The sequence below is a fragment of the Octopus bimaculoides genome, chromosome 7, assembly GCF_001194135.2.
Source record: "Octopus bimaculoides isolate UCB-OBI-ISO-001 chromosome 7, ASM119413v2, whole genome shotgun sequence".
NCBI lineage: Eukaryota > Metazoa > Mollusca > Cephalopoda > Octopoda > Octopodidae > Octopus > Octopus bimaculoides.
This window is the reverse complement of record NC_068987.1, coordinates 24842444-24862140: the sequence shown is the minus strand read 5'-3', so window position 1 is coordinate 24862140 and position 19697 is coordinate 24842444. Positions and strand designations below refer to the sequence as shown.

General features: G+C 36.0%; 1 protein-coding gene across 1 annotated transcript in view; it reads left to right on the top strand.

Moving 5' to 3' along the window:
• Nucleotides 1-12401, top strand: part of LOC106872824 (uncharacterized) — a 54433-nt gene extending 42032 nt beyond the window's left edge. The window contains exons 18-23 of the mRNA XM_052969142.1: nucleotides 329-557; nucleotides 3139-3274; nucleotides 4003-4109; nucleotides 5448-5572; nucleotides 10240-10356; nucleotides 11513-12401. Coding sequence (XP_052825102.1) covers nucleotides 329-557; nucleotides 3139-3274; nucleotides 4003-4109; nucleotides 5448-5572; nucleotides 10240-10356; nucleotides 11513-11669 — 871 coding nt within the window. The 3' untranslated portion in view covers nucleotides 11670-12401. The remainder of the gene's footprint in view (nucleotides 1-328; nucleotides 558-3138; nucleotides 3275-4002; nucleotides 4110-5447; nucleotides 5573-10239; nucleotides 10357-11512) is intronic.
• The last annotated feature ends 7296 nt before the right edge of the window (nucleotides 12402-19697 follow it).

Sequence of the window (19697 nt, the reverse complement as noted above, 5' to 3'; positions counted from 1 at the left end):
TGTGTGTGTGTGTGTGTGTGTGTGTGTGTGTTGAACCATTAATCCCTACACATTTTTTTCTTCTTCTGTTTTTCTACTCTCAACCATTTCTGTCAAAGGGCATAGGCTCAAATTGTCAAAGACTTTTCCCTTCTTCCCAAGCAGCAAACTACACCTGCTTGTTGTTTCCTCACCAGTTTTTATTTGTTTTCTGTAAATTTGAACTATATATATATATATATATATATATATTTAAGTACATATATATATATACATAAGTGTGTGTGTGTGTACACATTGGACTTAAAGTCACAAGCATATACATTTTCCAATTCCATTTTGATTTTAGGTTTGGTTTCTTCATCTGTCCAGGCACTGCAGCCTGGAACAGTCTGGCTGGCTTCCCAGAGGCAGCTGTTGCCAATATATTTAATGCTGCAAAGTGTGCCTCAAGCCAGTCAGGCCTTGGTCTATTGGTATGCCATTGGTCTGGTAGCAGCTTCCTCACTCACTCGCCATTTTGTTGGCCTGGTTTTGTCGTCACTGCTGGCCTCGCCTGGAACAAGGATATACACTGGGTAAGTTAATAGTAATATAAGACACATCTAACACCCTTTTTTTTATCTTCTCCATATATTCTGATTCTTACTACCTAGAAATTTTAGAGATATAGGCGCAGGAGTGGCTGTTTAGTAAGTAGCTTGCTTACCAACCACATGGCTCCGGGTTCAGTCCCACTGCGTGGCATCTTGGGCAAGTGTCTTCTACTATAGTCTCGGGCCGGCCAAAGCCTTGTGAGTGGATTTGGTAGATGGAAACTGAAAGAAGCCCATCGTGTACCCAGTTATGTATCTATATGTACATGTGGATGAACGTATATACATACATGTACATATATATGCATATACTCATATATTGTTTATATATATATATATATATATATATATATATGTGTGTGTGTATGTTTGTGTGTCTGTGTTTGTTCCCTTAGCATTGCTTGACAGCCGATGCTGGTGTGTTTAATGTCCCCGTAACTTAGCAGTTCGGCAAAAGAGACTGATAGAATAAGTACTAGGCTTACAAAGAATAAGTCCCGGGGTCGATTTGCTCGACTAAAGGCGATGCTCCAGCATGGCCGCAGTCAAATGGCTGGAACAAGAAAAAGAGTAGAGAGTAATATCATAACAGCTTCTCCAAGGCATTTACTGTGGCACTTGATCTTATTTGATTTATTTTTAGCTTTGTTTTGACATCTGTTTTATTTGATTTATTGTAGATTTGTTATTGTTTAGCCCAAGATCATCCTTGATTGAACAAAACTGTTACACTGTGTAATTTTTTTTTCTTCTTTTTGTCTTTGGTTATTAAGTGTCATTTCCTATTTGCTTCTATTTAGAAATCAAAGGAAGGAAATGACTATCATTCCCTTCAAACTTTGCTTTTGTGACTGGACATCAATGTTTTGAAACTGACCTATCTTGCATTATATTTCAGAAAGATTCAGTGCTGAGTTGCTAAAGCAGAAATATCGTTACAGCAAATATTCTGCTCTATACCATAGATCTGATTGTCAATCGCTTGACCATAACCACTTGAGCATGTCCCTTAGTGGCTGACAATTTGTGCATCTCTGATCATAAGCAGGAGTAGTGGGGGAGCATCACAGCCATGTGTTGAGAGGGATTCTTTGGGGTTTGAATAAATGTAACAAAAGCAAAGTATGAAGAATTATTAGTCATTTCTCATACTTTCTTGGGTTAAGCAAATAGGAAGTAACAGTTGCTACCTAAGGACAAAACTCACGTTACACAGTGTTATCAAAGATATTCCAACAGTGATTATTCTATCTTTTTCTCAGACAAAGTGTATCAGTGTTTATATTAGTGTATTATTCCATTTTTAAGTTAGTAGGGTTTGATATAAGGGCAATTTGGCTACTTTTTGTAGTAGCTTGAATAGCTATGTAAAATCACTTTTGTTGGCTCATTAATGTAGACAAAATTAATGTAGGTTCTACCTTCTCATTTATTCTATCTCTCTGCAAGCATTTTGTGCATTGTCTCTTTAAAAACAACTATTTTGTTTTGTTTTTGGGGGGCTTTTTGCTTTACACTCTGACAAAAGTATTTTGTGTTAAATATTAGAATATTTAATTATTCTAAGTCTCTCAATGGATCAATGTTTTAAGGTGTTCATAACCTCCAGATTAAGGTGGTGGGTTGGCAGAATCATAAGAGCTTTAGATAAAATGTCTCATAGTATTTACCCTGGCTCTTGATGTTCTGAGTTCAAACCCTGCCTCGGTCATCTTCTCATTTCATCCGTCCAGTATCACTAAAATTAAGTATTAATCCAGTGTAATGCATTAGCGACCTTTTTAAACATAGTATCAAATACCATGCTGTATCTATTGTGACTTCTTGCAATCTGAATCCACCTGCAGTGACAATGGTGCTTTGTTATAGTGGCCCTTACCATTCCCTTGGACAACATACATTGCCAACCTTGATTGAATTGATCTAGATCAGTGGTTCTCAACCATTTTTTACCTATGGACCCCTTTGATTCCTATTCTACTCGGTGGAGGGAGACCCTCAACATCTAAAACTCCTGTAACATTCTTGTGACTAATTATTATTAGGAATTGTATAAAAAATTGTTTGAATATTTTGTGTATTGTAGAAGTATCACCATTTTATTATCTCTTATCTTTTACTTGTTTCAGTCATTTGACTGCAGCCATGCTGGGGCTCCACCTTGAAGTGGTTTAGTCAAACCAATCAACCCCTAGGCTTATTTTTGTTAAGCTTGGTACTTATTTCATCAGTCTCTTTTGCTGAACCACTCAGTTACAGGGACATAAACACACCAGCATCGGATCTCAAGCAGTGGTGATGGGAAGGGACAAAAACAGACATGAACACACTCACACACATACACATACAATGAGTTTCTTTCAGTTTCTGTCTACCAAATCCACTCACAAGGGTTTGGTCAGCCCAAGACTATAGTAGAAGACACTTGTCCAAGGTGCCGTGCAGTAAGACTGAACCTAAAACCATGTAGTTCAGAAGCAAGCTTCTCACTGCACAGCCATGCCTGTGCCTATTACAGATTATATGGATCTCATTCTTATTTCAGATCTCATTCTTATTTCAGGAGTTTCTTCACAGCCATCTGGCAGAACTTATGAACAAACATATATTTCGTGATGATTCTTCTGTTTTTGGACAAGTTATCATTGAGTTGGGAAGAATTGAGACCTACATCTATCGATGTTCCCAAAAGAAACCAGGTAGGAAGCTAGTTCCTGTCAAAGATAATGGTGTGTGATTTTTAGTTCCTGTTTGGTTGATGCTATTAAATTCTTATATTGAAACAAAAATATTTTATGGTGACCACAAGTGACAAATGAGTGTTAATTTGTTATTCCCTCCGTGGAAGGGAAAAGCAGCATTATGAAGTCTTGATGTGTTGTCAACTCACTGTTTTCATCAATACAGTGTCACCAATTGTATTAAGTTTATTACATTTCTTTTTTGCTCCTTTTGCTTTTGTTATTTGTCTGCTGTTGCTCTTCTTGAAAATTGTTTAGTAATTTTATTTCTGATTCCAATACTTCTAATTATTCCCTTTTTTTCTTTTTTCTTCTTTTTTGTGCAACAGGTTTGTTAGAGCTTTGATAAAGAACTACTTGTGGTGGATAGTAGTTTTATGTAAGGGTAGTCTTACACACCCACACACTTTACTAGGATATCTGAATTTACTTTACATACTGAAAAAATAATTATTTTACTAGGATATTGAAAACAACAAATCTTACTTGTTTTTTTCTTTACAACTTCAGCAGTCCTCAAAAATTTTATTTAGCCTACTTTCTGCATTTTTTCCAATGTATCCCAAAGAGAAATATCACTGCTCTCTCTCCTTGTGTACAGTTATTCAACTATATCCATCTCCACTGCACCTTTTTTATGCCTACTATATGCTCTTTTGATGACCTCTTTATCTCTTCTTTTTTAGATGATGACCAAACCTCTCTTCCTTGTGAAAATGGCTCCACTCTTACTAGTTTCCTTATACGACCTGATGAAACAAGATTAGAAGACTTAACATCAGATATTCTACAGGTAAGGGATTAGTTTAACACTTCAGTCTTTTTATGCTGTCCTGTAGCATCAGCAACCTTTATATTATCTCAAGTCCTTACCCTCTGACTTATGTATATAGGTACATACAGTACTCGTCCTTCCTTGATATTCTCACATACCCATATACCCAGACACTAACATATCTTCTACTTAGAAATCACAAACCTACATACATATCCATTTCCTTCCTCCATAACTACCATGAAGTCTTTATAATAGCCAACAGAACTTTTCCTGTCTCTTTCTTGGTAAAGAGCCTCTGCTTGAAACACCTGTAGAGTGCCTTTCCTCATTACAACAGCATTTAATTTTAGTTATTACCACATTTCCTTTGTATTACTTGTTGCCAACACAGACCCATATCAGATTCCTGTAATTTTAGATTTTACATTCAGTCTTTATGTATTGCTGACATCATATATAGTCTTTGTCAAATCTATTTTAATTGACCTATGGCATAACAAAATCTAAAATAAGCTAAATAAGACATTTGATGAACAGTTCTTGCTGTGGCTGTACTGTCTAAGAAATAATGTTGCTTTAGTTATCTATGTACAATACTTATAGATTTTGATGTTTATATACAAGCACAGACATGGTTCTGTGGTTTAGAAGTTCACTGCTCTAACATATTGTTCCTGGTTTGATCCAGTGCATGACTTGATCGAGTCATCTTGAAGCAATATTCTGTCTTCAGGTGCCCTTCTTCACATTACACTACTGAATTGGATATTTTGTTAATGAGGGATGTAATCTAATATCGCTGTGCCCACATGGTGACAACGTAAAGACAATAACAACATACAAGAAGTTTGCTTCCCAGCCATGTGATATGGGGTTCAGTCCCATTGCAGGGTGCATTGAGCAAACACACTCTACTATAACTCCAATGTCAACCAAAGCCTTGTGAGTGGATTTGGTACATCAAGACTGAAAAAAAAACTCATTTTATATATCTTTTTATTTTTTTCTTGTTTCAGTCATTAGACTGTGACCATGCTGGGACACCAGCTTGAAGAATTTTAGCCTTATATTATTGTCAACCAAAGCCTTGTGTGGTTGGGAAGCAAACTTCTTACTATACAGTCATGCCTGCACCTATATAATTGTTCACATTTTCCCTTTTAAATAAATAGGTGTGCCTCAGCATATACAAGATTATGTTTCAATTTCGTTGTTCATTAATTGTATTCAGTTATCCACTTCTATGTATGTTATATATAGACAAATACACACACAAATAATAATTTTTGTGTCTCTTAATTCAAAACTATTTCAGTACTATAATACAATTTGTTTTCTGTTATCTCATTGAAGCGAGCCAACCGCCTTCTACGGAAGCACCAATCTGATGTAACAAGCATCCAATTGAATTGCCCACAATCAAAGGAAATCATTTCTGAGGTGCTTCTCACAACAGATATGATGATCCTGGCAGTACGGCAAGTATCATAACAGTTCATAATTTAAGAAGTGTGTCTGAGAGATCCATTTTTGTCTTGGCCTAATAGCCACTTACCTATAGTCTGAGTCGTTATTTGCATTGCTTTGTAACCCATTAATGTCTGTTGGCAGAATCATTAGAGTTTGAAAAAACTGTGTTGTAGTATGTACTCCAGCTCTTTACATTCTGAGTTCAAATCCTATCAAAGTCAGATTTGCTTTCAGAGTTGATAAAATAAAGTACCAGTCAAGTACTGGGGTCAACATAATTAGCTAAACTAACCCCACTCAAAATTGCTCTGGCTTTGAGCCTAAATTAGTGACAATTATTCTTCAAGCTTCAAATGTTATGCTCTTATGGCAGGAAAGTGGGAAAATTTTAAGTTTGGACAAGCTCTAAAGATTTTTTATTTTATGCTTAAACATTATTGCATACAAGCAATCAAGATTGGTTGGTGTTAGGAAGGGCATCCAGCTGTAAAAACCCTGCCAAAACAGATACAAAAGCATGGCACAGGATTCTGCCTGGTTAGCTCCTGTCAAAGCAGCACAGGAAGAGGACATTAAACAATGTCATCCAGTCAATTGAATAACTGGCTGCTCATACATAGAAATTGATAAAAGAGCTTTATCATTGTGTGTGTGTAAGAAAATTTTATTTTTTTGCCTCAAATATGCTTTTTACCGGATCTTTACCCTTTGAACGGCTCATCGAGAAATTAATTTTTTGTAACTAAACACTTTCAAACTTCGGACACTGGTAGAATGTGTCATATAAAACATCTTTTACTCTTAAGTGTTGTTGAGAAAAGTTTATATTTTCAAAGTTATTTCATGTTAAAGTTCTATTTCGGTAATTTCAACCAATCAATGACGTGTATTCAGCTGAATAAAATTACTGCTGTTGTTTGTCAACAACTTCTGGCATTGTATATTTCTTTGTCACTGTTATTTATGACATATTTCATCTCAGTTACATTTGTATGAATAAACAAGTGTATCTGAAGCGTGTTTACTTGGCACCACCACAATCGTTCATGCATTTCTACTGCTTTTAGTTTTTTTTTTCCTGTTTTTCAGCTACTATTTTCGGAAAGACTGTTTTTCCCCACTCACCCCTCCCCCTCCAATTTCTTCATTTCTCACTTTTTTCCGTAACTCTAACCCAAAAATCCCAACCCTAACCCCAAAACCTTAATCCTCACCCCCTAACTCTAAAACCTTAACTCTAACACCAACTCTAAAATCCTAACCCTAAAACCCTAAAGCTAAAAGCCAGTACAAACGCACGAACAATGTCATAAATAACAGAGACAAACGAAATATACACTGCCGATAGTTGTTGACAAACAACAGCAGTAATTTTATTCAGCTGAATACATGTCATTGATTGGTTGAAATTACTGAAATACGACTACTTTAACATGAAATAACTTTGAAAATATAAACCTTTCTCAACAACACTTAAGAGTAAAAGATGTTTTATATGACACATTCTATCAGTGTCCGAAGTTTGAAAGTGCTTTAGTTACAAAAAATTAATTTTCTCGATGTGCCGTTCAAAGGGAAAAGATCCTTTTTACCTTTAAGTAAGTTGAAAAGACAAAAATATTCCTATTTTTAATTATCATTATTAAGTAAGGAATATAGGGAGAACTCTGTATCATGCATTCCATGTTGCTATAGATGGGTACTATGTAAAAATACAGCTCTGCTCCAAATGATGAGAACATTGAGAAATGCTGGATAATTCAGATTGTCTTACCAACAAAACAACTATTTCCTCACTTAACAAATAATGATAGTAACAAATCAATGTAAGAGCTGTATGTGACCATCTGACATGCTGGAAATAGCAACCAAATATTCCTTAAATTGTATCCTACCAATAGTTTTGTTATGAGTCATAGCAGAACTTGCATATAGAGGCCACATCAGATTAGATTATTTTTGTCATGATAGTTTGATGGCTTAAATCAAAATCATTATCATCATCATTGTTTTTATGAACAGTTTTCATGCTGGCATGGGTTGGAGACCGAACAATCTGAGTCCTTTTATAACAAAAGCTACTACTCTCAAAGTAGTGTCCATACATGTCATTTTAGCTTACATTCTAAGGCTAAGTACCTTTCCTGTCGCCAACAGAGAGTTCACTGGGTGCATTTTCTTGTGACACCAGCACTAAAGAGGTTAGTAAGTTCTCAGCAAGACAGGACTTAATGAGCCTATAATCCTACACTTCCTTCATGTATTTGTTTCCCCATTTTACAGCGTGTACTGGGTACATTTTTAACGGTACCAGTACTAGGGAGATTGTTAAGTTCTTGATGAGACAGAGTTAAAGGGACCACTCAATCTTTATGGTAGTACATTACCTCTGCTCCCTTACCAGTCATTCTGCAGAGTGTGCAAGGGAGCTTGGAGGGAGTGCTTTCCATCAAAATCTCAACATACGGGGTGTGGAAGACATGGTGGTAGCACAGATCCACCACCATCACCTTATTGTAGTGTCTATTAATGCCTAGCAGTTGTTGCAGATTTTTTCTCCTTTTCTTTCTTGTTGTCATTCCTTTTACATAGATAAGTTGAATTTGAGAGGTTTTTACTTATTTTACTTTTTAATTTTCTTTGAATTTTTATACAAACATTTGACCAAATAAGCTACAAAATAGAAACTGAAATATGATACTAATGTTCTTGAAACTTAAAAACTAAGTTCATCTGCATTAATTTCACCTTGTTATCTTTATTTACCTATCTAAAACATTTGTGAGCACTTGCCCCCTCACACTTCTCTTCTCAAACTATCTGATAAATGAAAATATGGTGGCAAATATTAGGGAGAAAATGCAAAGTCAGCTCTGGCAGTATTTGAACTGATAAGTTGAAGCATAAAGGAGGGTTTACTATGGCAGTTGTTCTACCACCTTTAATATCCTCAATTTCCTTTGATGATCTTATCTCAGTTTACATTGCTTTCTTGTGCCTTGTATTATCATTATTATGTTTAAGGTGGCAAACTAGGAGAATCATTAGCATGCAGGGAGAAATGTTTAGCAGCATTTCGTCTGTCTTCACATTCTGAGTTTAGATTCTGCTGAGGTCAACTTTGCCTTTCAGCCTTTCAGGGTTGATAAAATAAGTACCAGTTGAGTATTGGAGTTGATGTAATCGACTTCCCCCCCCCCGCCGCTGCCCCCAAATTGCTGGCCTTGTGCCAAAATTTGAAATCATCATTATTATTATTATTATTATTATTATTATGTTTTTGTTTCATAATGTTTAATCAAAAGAAAAGAAATTATGCTCAATGTCTGTTAGTGGCTTTCTGAATCTGGTGACACTGTCAGAGTCGATGTGCATTTTGAACATCTGCATGTAAACGTCTGTAGGAAAAAAATCATGTGAAAGAACTTCCAGAAGGTTGATGTTCTGAAAAGTAAGAAGTATGGAGAAGTGATTAGTTCCAGGATCTGATAGGAAAGGGGGAAATGCACACTAAGGTAGTGTGACAAGAGAAAGAGTTGTACAACTGGTATACATGTAGCTAATTTTCAGGGTAGCTGAATTTAGCATGGCAGTGATAAATTAGACACAGATAGAGCAAAACAGCGTATCTGTTGAACCAGAGGTTGTACAATGAATGAGTAACAATCAACTGGAAAATCTTTTGGAAGCTGTTTGTGTATGGGATCAGTACCCCCCACCCCCCACCCCCACCCCAGCATGGTTCTTCCTAATTCAACTGCTTATAATTGTTGAAAGCTGGTGATTACTTCCCAAACAGCAATTAGTTACACATTCTATAGTTTGTAGAAGTAAAGTACCTTCATGAATATGACACTGAAATATCAAACATAGGTCTAGTTTTCAAATTCACTGTAGAAATTTTCATTTGTTTTTAAGTAGCATACATAATTCATCGAACTTCAGTTAGCCTAATTTATTCCCAGCATTATACAGTAGATTGCTTGTCAGTATTAGCCGAAACGAACATGTTTTCTATCTAGTGAGAGATTTATCTCTCATCCACCTTGAAACTAGAGCTAAGCTTCAGCAGTTATGAACCTAGTACTGTTGGCATGGCTGTGTGTTAAGAAGTTTTCTTCCCAGCCACAAGGTTCCAGGTTCAGTCCCATTGTGCAGCACATTGGTTAAGTGTCTTCTACTATAGTCCAGGCCAACCAAAGTGTTGTGAGTGGATTTAATAGACAGAAACTGAAAGAAGCCCATTGTGTGTGCGTGTGCATGCGTGTGTGTGTGTGTGTATAACATGTGTGGTGTGTGGTAGTGTCATTGCCTTGATAGTTGTAAATAAGTGTCACTGGAATACAAGTGCTGCCCTTCATTTCTGATCTTCTGTTTAAACATGTCTGGTCATGAGAAAAATTTTACCTTGGAAGCAGGTGACAGTTGGCAACAGGAAGGGTATCCAATTGTTGAAAATCTGCCCTGACAAATTCTGTCCAATCCATGTGAACATGAAACAGTGGATTTTAAAATGATGATGATGATGATGACAATGACAACAAAAACAAGTACTGTACTATGTTACATAATGTTTTCATCTGTTGTTTTATATTGTGGTAATATATTATCTTGTACTGTAACACATTTCCTGCTTGTCATTGTCTGTTAATTTCTGTTTCTCAAAACATGACAGGATTGGACGCGCTATGGTGACTGCTGGTCGCAACCCTGATCCCTTGTCTGGCTTGCGTATAGTAAATCTTGGAATCACAAACTTGACTGCTACTGGAAAAACAGATCTTGCTAACAGGTTTTTGCATGTTTTATGTACTATTTTGTTGTAGAGAATAAGGGGCCCCTATTCCGTGTGAAAGTTTGCTAATATTTTAAGGGTTGTACTCAACTGGCATAATTGTTAGAGCATGAGATGATATATCTTGTGATGTTTAGGTTCTGGGTTCATATTGTACTGATGTTAACTTTGCTTTTATCTTACTGGGATTAATAAAATAAATTATTAGTTAAGTTCTGGGGTCTGCAAAATTTGTGGCCTTATGCTAATATAAGAAATTGCTATTTCTTGGGTGGCTTGAATTGTAGGAGATTGGTCTAATTACTTTGCAAGTAGTTAGCCACATGTCTTTACATTCTGAGTTCAAACCCTACAGAAGTGGATTCAGTTATAGCCCAGAGTTGATTAAATAAGTACCAGTAATAGTCCTGGATTCAACTCAGCTGAATATATCTCTCCTACAAATATGTGACTTTGTCCAAATGTAAGAAATTATTGTTGCTGTTCAACCCCAAGTTACTAATTTGTTAAAGGAAACTTGTGTGAAAGCCCATTGGAGGGATGGTTTCTATTTCTGAGTGGTAGACTTAACCTGTAACCAGCTTTAATACAGGTACCTGGTCCTTAAGTGTAAACATTTGGGCTATGTTTCTGATCTGAAAATAATTTTATGTTTTCTTCTTTTCCTCCCAAGTTTTTGGAGCCTTTAAGTGGGTATCATAACCTCTGCCTTCCTTCCTCTAACTAAGTCAAAAAAAATTTTTTGAACAATAGGCAGAAAATTTCCATGAATATAACATTACTCCATTGTCTCAGAGAGCATGATATTGCTGATGTACACACTAACCCTTTTGTTACCAAATTCCTATTGAAATGTGCTACCTTTGTTTTAATTAATTTTGGAAATAATTAAGATTTTAGTAAAACAATTTTGTCATTATGAATCAGGTTTTTAGAACATAAATTAACATGAAATTTTGATGGAAGGTTTTAATTTAGATCATTTTAAAACTGGAAGTTTATATTGTAGGACCAAGTGCAGTTTCAGGCAGGTTGGTACCAAAAGGGCCAAAAATGTTTCTGAATATAGGGACCTTATCTGTAAAATCTTCATCATGGGAATCTTTCCAGTAAGGAACAGTGTTATGCCTCTCAATTTCCTTTATCTTTGCAGACTGCTGGAACTGATTGAGAACTTTCGTACGAGTTGGAAACGAAGATACCTTGCAAAATTTGGTTTACTGGAAGCCACAAATTGCTTACAGAATGTGCTGACGCAATTAGTACCAAATGAAGACACAGAGAAATTTTCTTCTTCTATTATAGGGTAAAGGATTGATTGAAAAGACTCTAAATTATTGCTGGGACCAATACTTTATATTTTTGTCTTTGTATCTCTTTCCTTATCTCTATCATCCTACACTAATAGCTAGGGACTTCTGTGACTATAAACCTCACATTTTTTGTGTTTCTATCTAAACTATATTTCTATCACAACTGTCACTAAAATATATTGGCTAGTGACAGACTGGCTACGTTTGTATAAATTGGATCAGAAATGCCTGTGTTGATGTGTTGTGAGATAAACGATCAACACTTCTCTGTTAACCTCACCATCATTAACCTCTTATATTTATATTTCCAAAAATATTTTGATCAGATATTTTGATCTGTTGAATAAGCTGATAGTCATGTGATATGAAATGTAGCACAGATTAAAAGAATGTGAGAAAAAAAAAGCTTCATACTACTTTTAATTCATCTCAAAAAATAAACTTTAGTTTTTGAATATCATTTATTAATGGGGTTTCATATGGGACAATTGTTATTTGCAGAGATTCATTCTTATTTATTATTTTCATTTTGGGAAATATCTTAAGATTATTTTGTTATAATTTTCAGATTGTTTTTATTTTAAAGTTTATTTATTTTTCTGTGATGCATTCTTGTAATTGTACGTCCTTGACCACAAGCTTTATATTTTTATTTTCTGCTCATATATATTTCTGTGATCTGCTGTTTCATTTGGTTGGTTAAATACAAAGGTTTATTTTTAAATTATTTATTCATTTTCATTTTTATTATTTGATATTTGGATGCTGCTGCTTTTTTTTTTTTTTTTTAGAGGTGCTACAATATTTGTAGAGATTGGAAACATAATGTGTATACTCTCTCTGGGTATTGCTATAACATATGTGGTCACTACTGCAGTATATGTAATCACTAATGACTTAGTGTATAGACTCTAGTACTGTTGTAATATATGTAGGCACTGGTGACATCTGGTGAACGGTGGGAATATCTAGTGGATAACTGCTACAACACTAATATATGATGACACTGACATCTAGTGGACACTTCTACAACAGTAATATATGTAGACTCTGGTGGCATCTAATGGACATTGTTAAAGCAAGAATAACACTTGTAGTTAATTAATTTAGGTATGTTCATATACCAGTGATAGAAGAGGAATCTTATATTTCTAGACTCGTTATCTGTATAAGAGGTGTTGAAAAATCTCATTCCTCTCAGGTGAAGAATAAATCCTGAAATACTAACTTTCTCTTCTGCTCTGACAGACAAGCTTATCAAAACTCATTAACTTCACTGTATAATATTTACTGACATAGACCACCACTAATACTAGTTTCCTCAGATTCTGTTTTTAATGTAACTATTGGTAACAAGTAGTGATGTGACACTTGACTTGCTTTCTATGGAGACTGTTACGGCTAGGATATATGATTGTTACTACAGCAATTCCTGTGATATGATGATGTGTAAGCAGGGCTATTACTTAACATTGATCGTTGTACTTGCAATACACTGGTGATATACTTTCTGCCAGCAGATACATTATGATACAGGCAGTGCCATGTAGAGATCTCTACATCTGTAATACAGGCAATGCTTTGTTGTATGTAGTGTAACGATCTCTACATTTGTAATACAGACAATGTTATTTTGTATGCAGTATAGAGATCTCTACATTTATAATACAAGTAATACGATGTAATATACAGTGTAGAGATCTCATCATTTGTAATACAGGTTATTCTATGTAATATACAGTGAAGAAATGTCTGCATTTGTAATACAGGCAGCACTCTAACATACAGTATACAGATTTTTACACTTGTAAAAAAAAATGCAGTACTATGTGATATACAATGTAGGTTATCTCTTCATTTGTAATATAGGTCATATTCTGTACACTATACAAATTTCCACACTCGTTAAAAAAGCAGTACTATGTGATATACAACACAGGGATCTCTACATTTGTGATAATAAATATTACTGGGTTGTCATCACAAAAGATTGGTGCAGTTATAGTATAACTAACATTGTGTAATGGTGGTGGCTGGTCACTTTATGAAGGTCATTAGGTTTGGTTTGTAAGTCACGCAATGTAAGATAACATTCTTTGTAGGGGTCATCTGTGATTCAAGCAACATCGGAGAACTTAGTTTCAAGAAAGATTGCTAGGATTTGTGATAAATGCAAAGTATCAAGGTTGCTTTGTAGAAAGATCACAGAAATGGATAAACACTGCCAGAATTGAGACAACATTGTGGGTACATCATGCTTTTTATTTTCTTTCGTATAAAATTTCAAAAGGAGAAAAAAAAAAGAGAAAGAAATTGGAGAAAATAAATTGAATAACAAAAAATAAAGAAATCATAATTCCAGGTAAAATATGTTTGTTAATATAATTTGTAATTCTTTTTTCCAAACAATCATAAATAACTAAGACATTGGATGAATGTTTGAAAGGAGAGAGAAATATTTATTTTTATGGTGTTTTTGAGGGATTCTTTTTATTCAGTCTGAATATTTTTGTCTAGATAGGGAAGGGAGACATTTTTTTTTTCTTTAATTATTTACCTCATTCTGGCTGCTAAATGAAAGTGTGAAACATATAGATGGTGGCTGTACTTCATGACTAGTCAAAGAATTTGTCCACTTGATGGTGGATACCTGTTTTTAATGTGGAATGAGATGCTGAACTGAGTAAATTAGGATTTGAACCAAAGTTCAAATCCAATGGCAACATTGGTCACAGAGACAAAACTATTGGAGTAGTAGTGTTTTCTCCAAAGCCACAAGAAGAGTTGAACTTAACACTGCTTCTGTGCTTATTTCCTTGCCTCCACCTTTGCCTCCTTTTCTTCTTTTTTGCTGCTGCTGCTAAATTTTGTTCAGTCCAATCTAGATGCATTTCTCTTTATCTTCATTATATATAGCTGGAGTCAGCAGAAGTGCTTAGTTCTTACATTAATGATCATCTCATTCTAAGGTGTTTTTTAGATTGTGACTCTATGTCACACTGATACATGTATCCCAATTTATTGGGTGTAATTTAGGTTCCACCAACACTGGTTCTCAGTTAAGACATTTCAACTTTAATCTACTTACATCTACCCCTGATGGTAACAGTTTACTTTTGTTGAGGATGATTAATTTTACAGTGCTCCTATTACCTCTTCTGGGCTAGATGAACTAAAGTACGTGAGAGTTGATTATCTCAGCCAGAGACTTTACCCAGTGCTAGCAATAGGACATGGACTACTAACCTTTTGCCTGGTTGTTTGTTATTCTGTCTATATTTCCATTCACACTCTCACATGCACACGCATACTTATATTGTAATAGTTTGTTTTTGGTCTGGACTTCCTTCTGTTTGTATAGCTCAGATTCCAAACCAGCCTACATAATTCATCTAGCAGACCATGATTTGCTGGGAGCTTAGCACTATAAATCTACTTCTGAACTATTTGCTGTAAATAGAAAATCTTCTGTGTGTGTGTGAGAGAGAGACAGAAGGAAGTATTCATCGTGTACCTGTTTGAATTACCGCTCTAAACTGGCAGAATTGTTAGAGCATTGAAAGAATGCTTTGTGGCATTTGTTGTGGTTCTTTACAGTCTGAATTCAAATCTTGCTGATGTCAGCTTTGCCTTTTATGCTTTCAGAGTTGAGAAAATGAAGTACCACTAAAGTATTAGAGGTGATGGTTCCAACTGATCTCCTTGTCTCAGAATTGCTGGCCTTGTGCCTAAACCAGAAACAAAACAATTCCTCATGCTGATGAACAATATGGATGAACAATATACAATGAGTACTATGCAGGGTATCAAATTCCGTCCACTCTAGTATAAAAATCAGTATTGACTACCACTCTAGATACACCACTAGAAGATTACCTGTATTGGACACTGAATTAAAGATTGAAAATGTAGTCATCAATGTAACACCCAAATCATAGATAGTCCACTTGCATTATAGAAAGCCCATACTGAACCCATTAATCAGAGAAGACTGAATTGGAAACTGTAAAAAGTGGACTTACTAAAAACAGAACTCTTAAGAGTAATTAATATGACAATAACACTTTTAAAACTGGTTGCAAAACATGTGCTAAATACCCATATATCTACTGTAAAGTTTAAAATATTGTATACTGTATAAAGTGCCAAGCAGTAACATGTACCAAATTCCCTAAAACTTAAATGGAAGAGACAGTTTATATTAGTGGAATAGTTCGGTGAGCATTGGAACAGTAATATCGAAAAATAACCCTACTTATATTTTTATCAATATGCATTAGATAATTACAATAGTCCAATCAATTTACAGCTCTATAAAATATTACATAGACAGATAACAGAATCATGCAATTAAGAATATGAGCTCAGTCTCAACCAAAAGTTCAAAATAGGGACAACATCAATGCAACACACACAAAACATACACATTCCTCTTTCTCTGTTAGATTATTTTTACTGGCATATACATATGTTAGCATGATATATATATATATATATATATATATATATATACACACACTAGCAGAGATACACAGCATTGCTCAGGATTAAAATGGCATAGTTTTTATATATATATTACAGTTACGTTGAAATAGGTGATACAAGGAAAGTGCAGCATTGATGACAAAACATTTGTGGAGTAAATGATGGGCTAATTCGACTAAGTGACTTTTCATTCATCCATTTGGAGTATTCCAGGCCCTAACGAGTCATGGAAAATTGGGGGTATGTGACTTTTGGACACACCGAAAAGCTGTCAGTGGACATACTCTCTTTTGTGGCAGTCGGCACTGCGTCTAACGCGAGCCATTGTCTGATATCTTGACACCTCGTTCGGGTTTGTTGTCCTACATCTCTCATAAAGTAAATTTGGAGGAACTGTGGTTGTTCATTTGTGAGTAACAAAGAACCAATGAGGTGATAGACTTGCCCTTGAACTTTGAACATTGGCATAAATCTATGCTCAACTATCTCCTTAGATGCACCAAACAATGTCATTTGAAATGCAGAGTTGTCTGATATTGTTCAGAAAATCCTTTGACTGGATGGAAGTGCCTTCCAGAAGATCTATAAGAGGTTGAGGAGGAACTGGTAGTGCTGGCAATCTTACCTTACCACCTGAGCAGCGCATGCCATTAGTTTCATTTGGAAATTTTAAAGCTTTGCAGAAATTACAATTTGAGTTTAACACCCCAATTTGAACAAGAATGGGATGGATCATATCTGAAAGCAGCTCCAGGAGTTGTGAAGAACGAATTTGTATGTAGTCTGTTTCTGAGACCTCTGTCTAATTATGAAAACGTTGTTTTAATAATTCAGCATTAAGTGCTGCAGCATGCCTTTGCCGATCTTGGAAAAGTCTCATCTCCCTTCTGTATTGAGATTCCATCTGACATGCTGCAGCCTGCTTTGCTGATCTTGAGAAAGTCTCCTCTCATTTCTGTCTAGAGACTTCATTTGATGTGCTGCAGCATGCATTTGCTGATCTTGGGGAAGTCTCATCTCCTTTATCTCTTGAGACTCTTGCCTTTGGTTTTCTACAATCTTCCTTGCTTTATACTTGTTTCTAGAGAGATTACATTTTTATTTTGGTAGCATATTTTTTCCAATATTGTAAACCAAAAAATTATAAACATAGAAGAAATTATACAGCAATCTCTATTATTGTAAGCAGTTGTATGTATGTAGTGTGTCTTTATTTTTTGTATGCAGTATGAATTAACCAAATAGAAGCACATGTATGAACTGCTAATTTAACGGTAAATGTACTTTATGTACCTTGGATCTGCCACTGTTCGTTATGTCAGTCAACACATATACTGATACACCATTTCACTGTCATGGCTGTAAAGATGGAAAGTTGCCAATGCATAATGTTGTTCACATTAGGATGTAATTAGAATTAAAAGTGAGACAATATTATAGTCTTATAATGCGACGAGCTGGCAGAAACATTAGCACGCCAGGCGAAATGCTTAGCAATATTTCTTCTGTCTTTATATTATAAGTTCAAATTCTGCCGAGGTCAACTTTGTTTTTCATCCTTTTGGAATCAATCTAATTGAGTGGCACCCTCGCCCAAAATTTTGGGCCTTGTGCCTAGAGTAGAAAAGAATATTATAGTCTTATGACATTAGAATTAAAAGTCAAACAATATTATATCACATTACAACATTACAATATAGATGTTCTTCTTTCACTTTTGACATATATATACCGAACCAGTTCCAATGTTGTTTTAACCCAAATGCAAAACGAATTACATGTTGACATTCACGGGGTCTGATACTATTACCAAGTAAAACTTGATGATTTGGTTGAGCTGTTTGAGAATGCATTGGGAACAGAGGGACAATTTTATATACATATATATCATCATCATCATCATCATCGTCGTTTAACGTCCGCTTTCCATGCTAGCATGGGTTGGACGATTTGACTGAGGACTGGTGAACCGGATGGCTGCACCAGGCTCCAATCTGATCTGGCAGAGTTTCTACAGCTGGATGCCTTTCCTAATGCCAACCACTCCGAGAGTGGAGTGGGTGCTTTTACATGCTACTGGCACGAGGGCCAGTCACGCGGTACTGGCAACGGCCACACTCAAATTGGTGTTTTTTACATACCACCTGCACAGGAGCCAGTCCAGCAGCACTGGCAACGACCTTGCTCAAATGATTTTCTAACATGTCACCGGCACAAGTGCCAGTAAGGCAACGCTGGTAACGGTCACGCCCAAATGGTGCTATTTATGGGCCACTAGCACGGAAGCCAGACTGCTGCTCTGGCAATGATCACGCTCGGACAGTGCTGTTAGTGCTCCACTGGCACAGGCGCCAGTCATCGAATATGGTTCAATTATGATTTCAATTTCACTTGCTACAACAGGTCTTCGCAAGCAGTGTTTAGTATCCAATGAAGTAAAGATACGAATAAGTGGCAGAGGCCACAGATTATGCTCTCACTTGGTTTACTGGGTCTTCTCACGTACTGCATATTTCCAAAGGTCCCAGTTACTAGTCATTGCCTTAGTGATGCCTAAAGTTCGAAGGTCGTGCTTCACCACCTCATCCCAGGTATTGCTGGGTCTACCTCTTCCACAGGTTCCCTCAACCGCTAGGGTGTGGCACTTCTTCACACAGCTAACCTCATCCATTCTTTCCACATGACCATACCAGCGCAATCGTCTCTCTTGCGTACCACAACTGATGCTTCTTAGGTCCAACTTTTCTCTCAAGGTACTTACACTCTGTCGAGTATGCACACTGACATTTCACATCCATCGGAGCATACTGGCTTCGTTTCTTGCAACATTATTTCTTGATTAACTTATGTCCCACCATTTTTAACATGTCTAAAATATAATTCAATCTACAAAACATATTTTTATAGACTTTTACCACAAGTACATACGTACTAAAATATGTGCTGTTTGTACATAGCGGACAGATATGCATACATTCCAGTGGTGTGGTATGGGGTCATGTAGATCCCTCAGAGCAGCCACTTTTATATATGTGCATTTCATGTAATAGATACGTTAAAATTAAAGAAGCGGGGTGACCAATTAAGTAACTGCACAGAACAGCTAAAACCTGTTCTACTCATAAATTCAAAACAAACTTTCAAAATAAGCTCCTGTCCACTTGTAGACATTCTGTTAGCCAGTATTCACAGGAGTACTGAGTATACAGCTTGGATTTATAAAAGAGGATGTTTCTCAATATATATATGTGTGTGTATGTTTGTATGTATGGAAGCTTGTGGTGGAGGGGGTGTCTGCTCGGAATACATGCACATATAGACAGCCACATCAAAATATCCAGTATATACAAAATATAGGTGCAGGAGTGGCTGTGTGGTAAGTAGCTTGCTTACCAACCACATGGTTCCGGGTTCAGTGGCACCTTGGGCAAGTGTCTTCTACTATAGCCTCGGGCCGACCAAAGCCTTGTGAGTGGATTTGGTAGACGGAAACTGAAAGAAGCCCGTCACATATATGTATATATATATATATATATATAT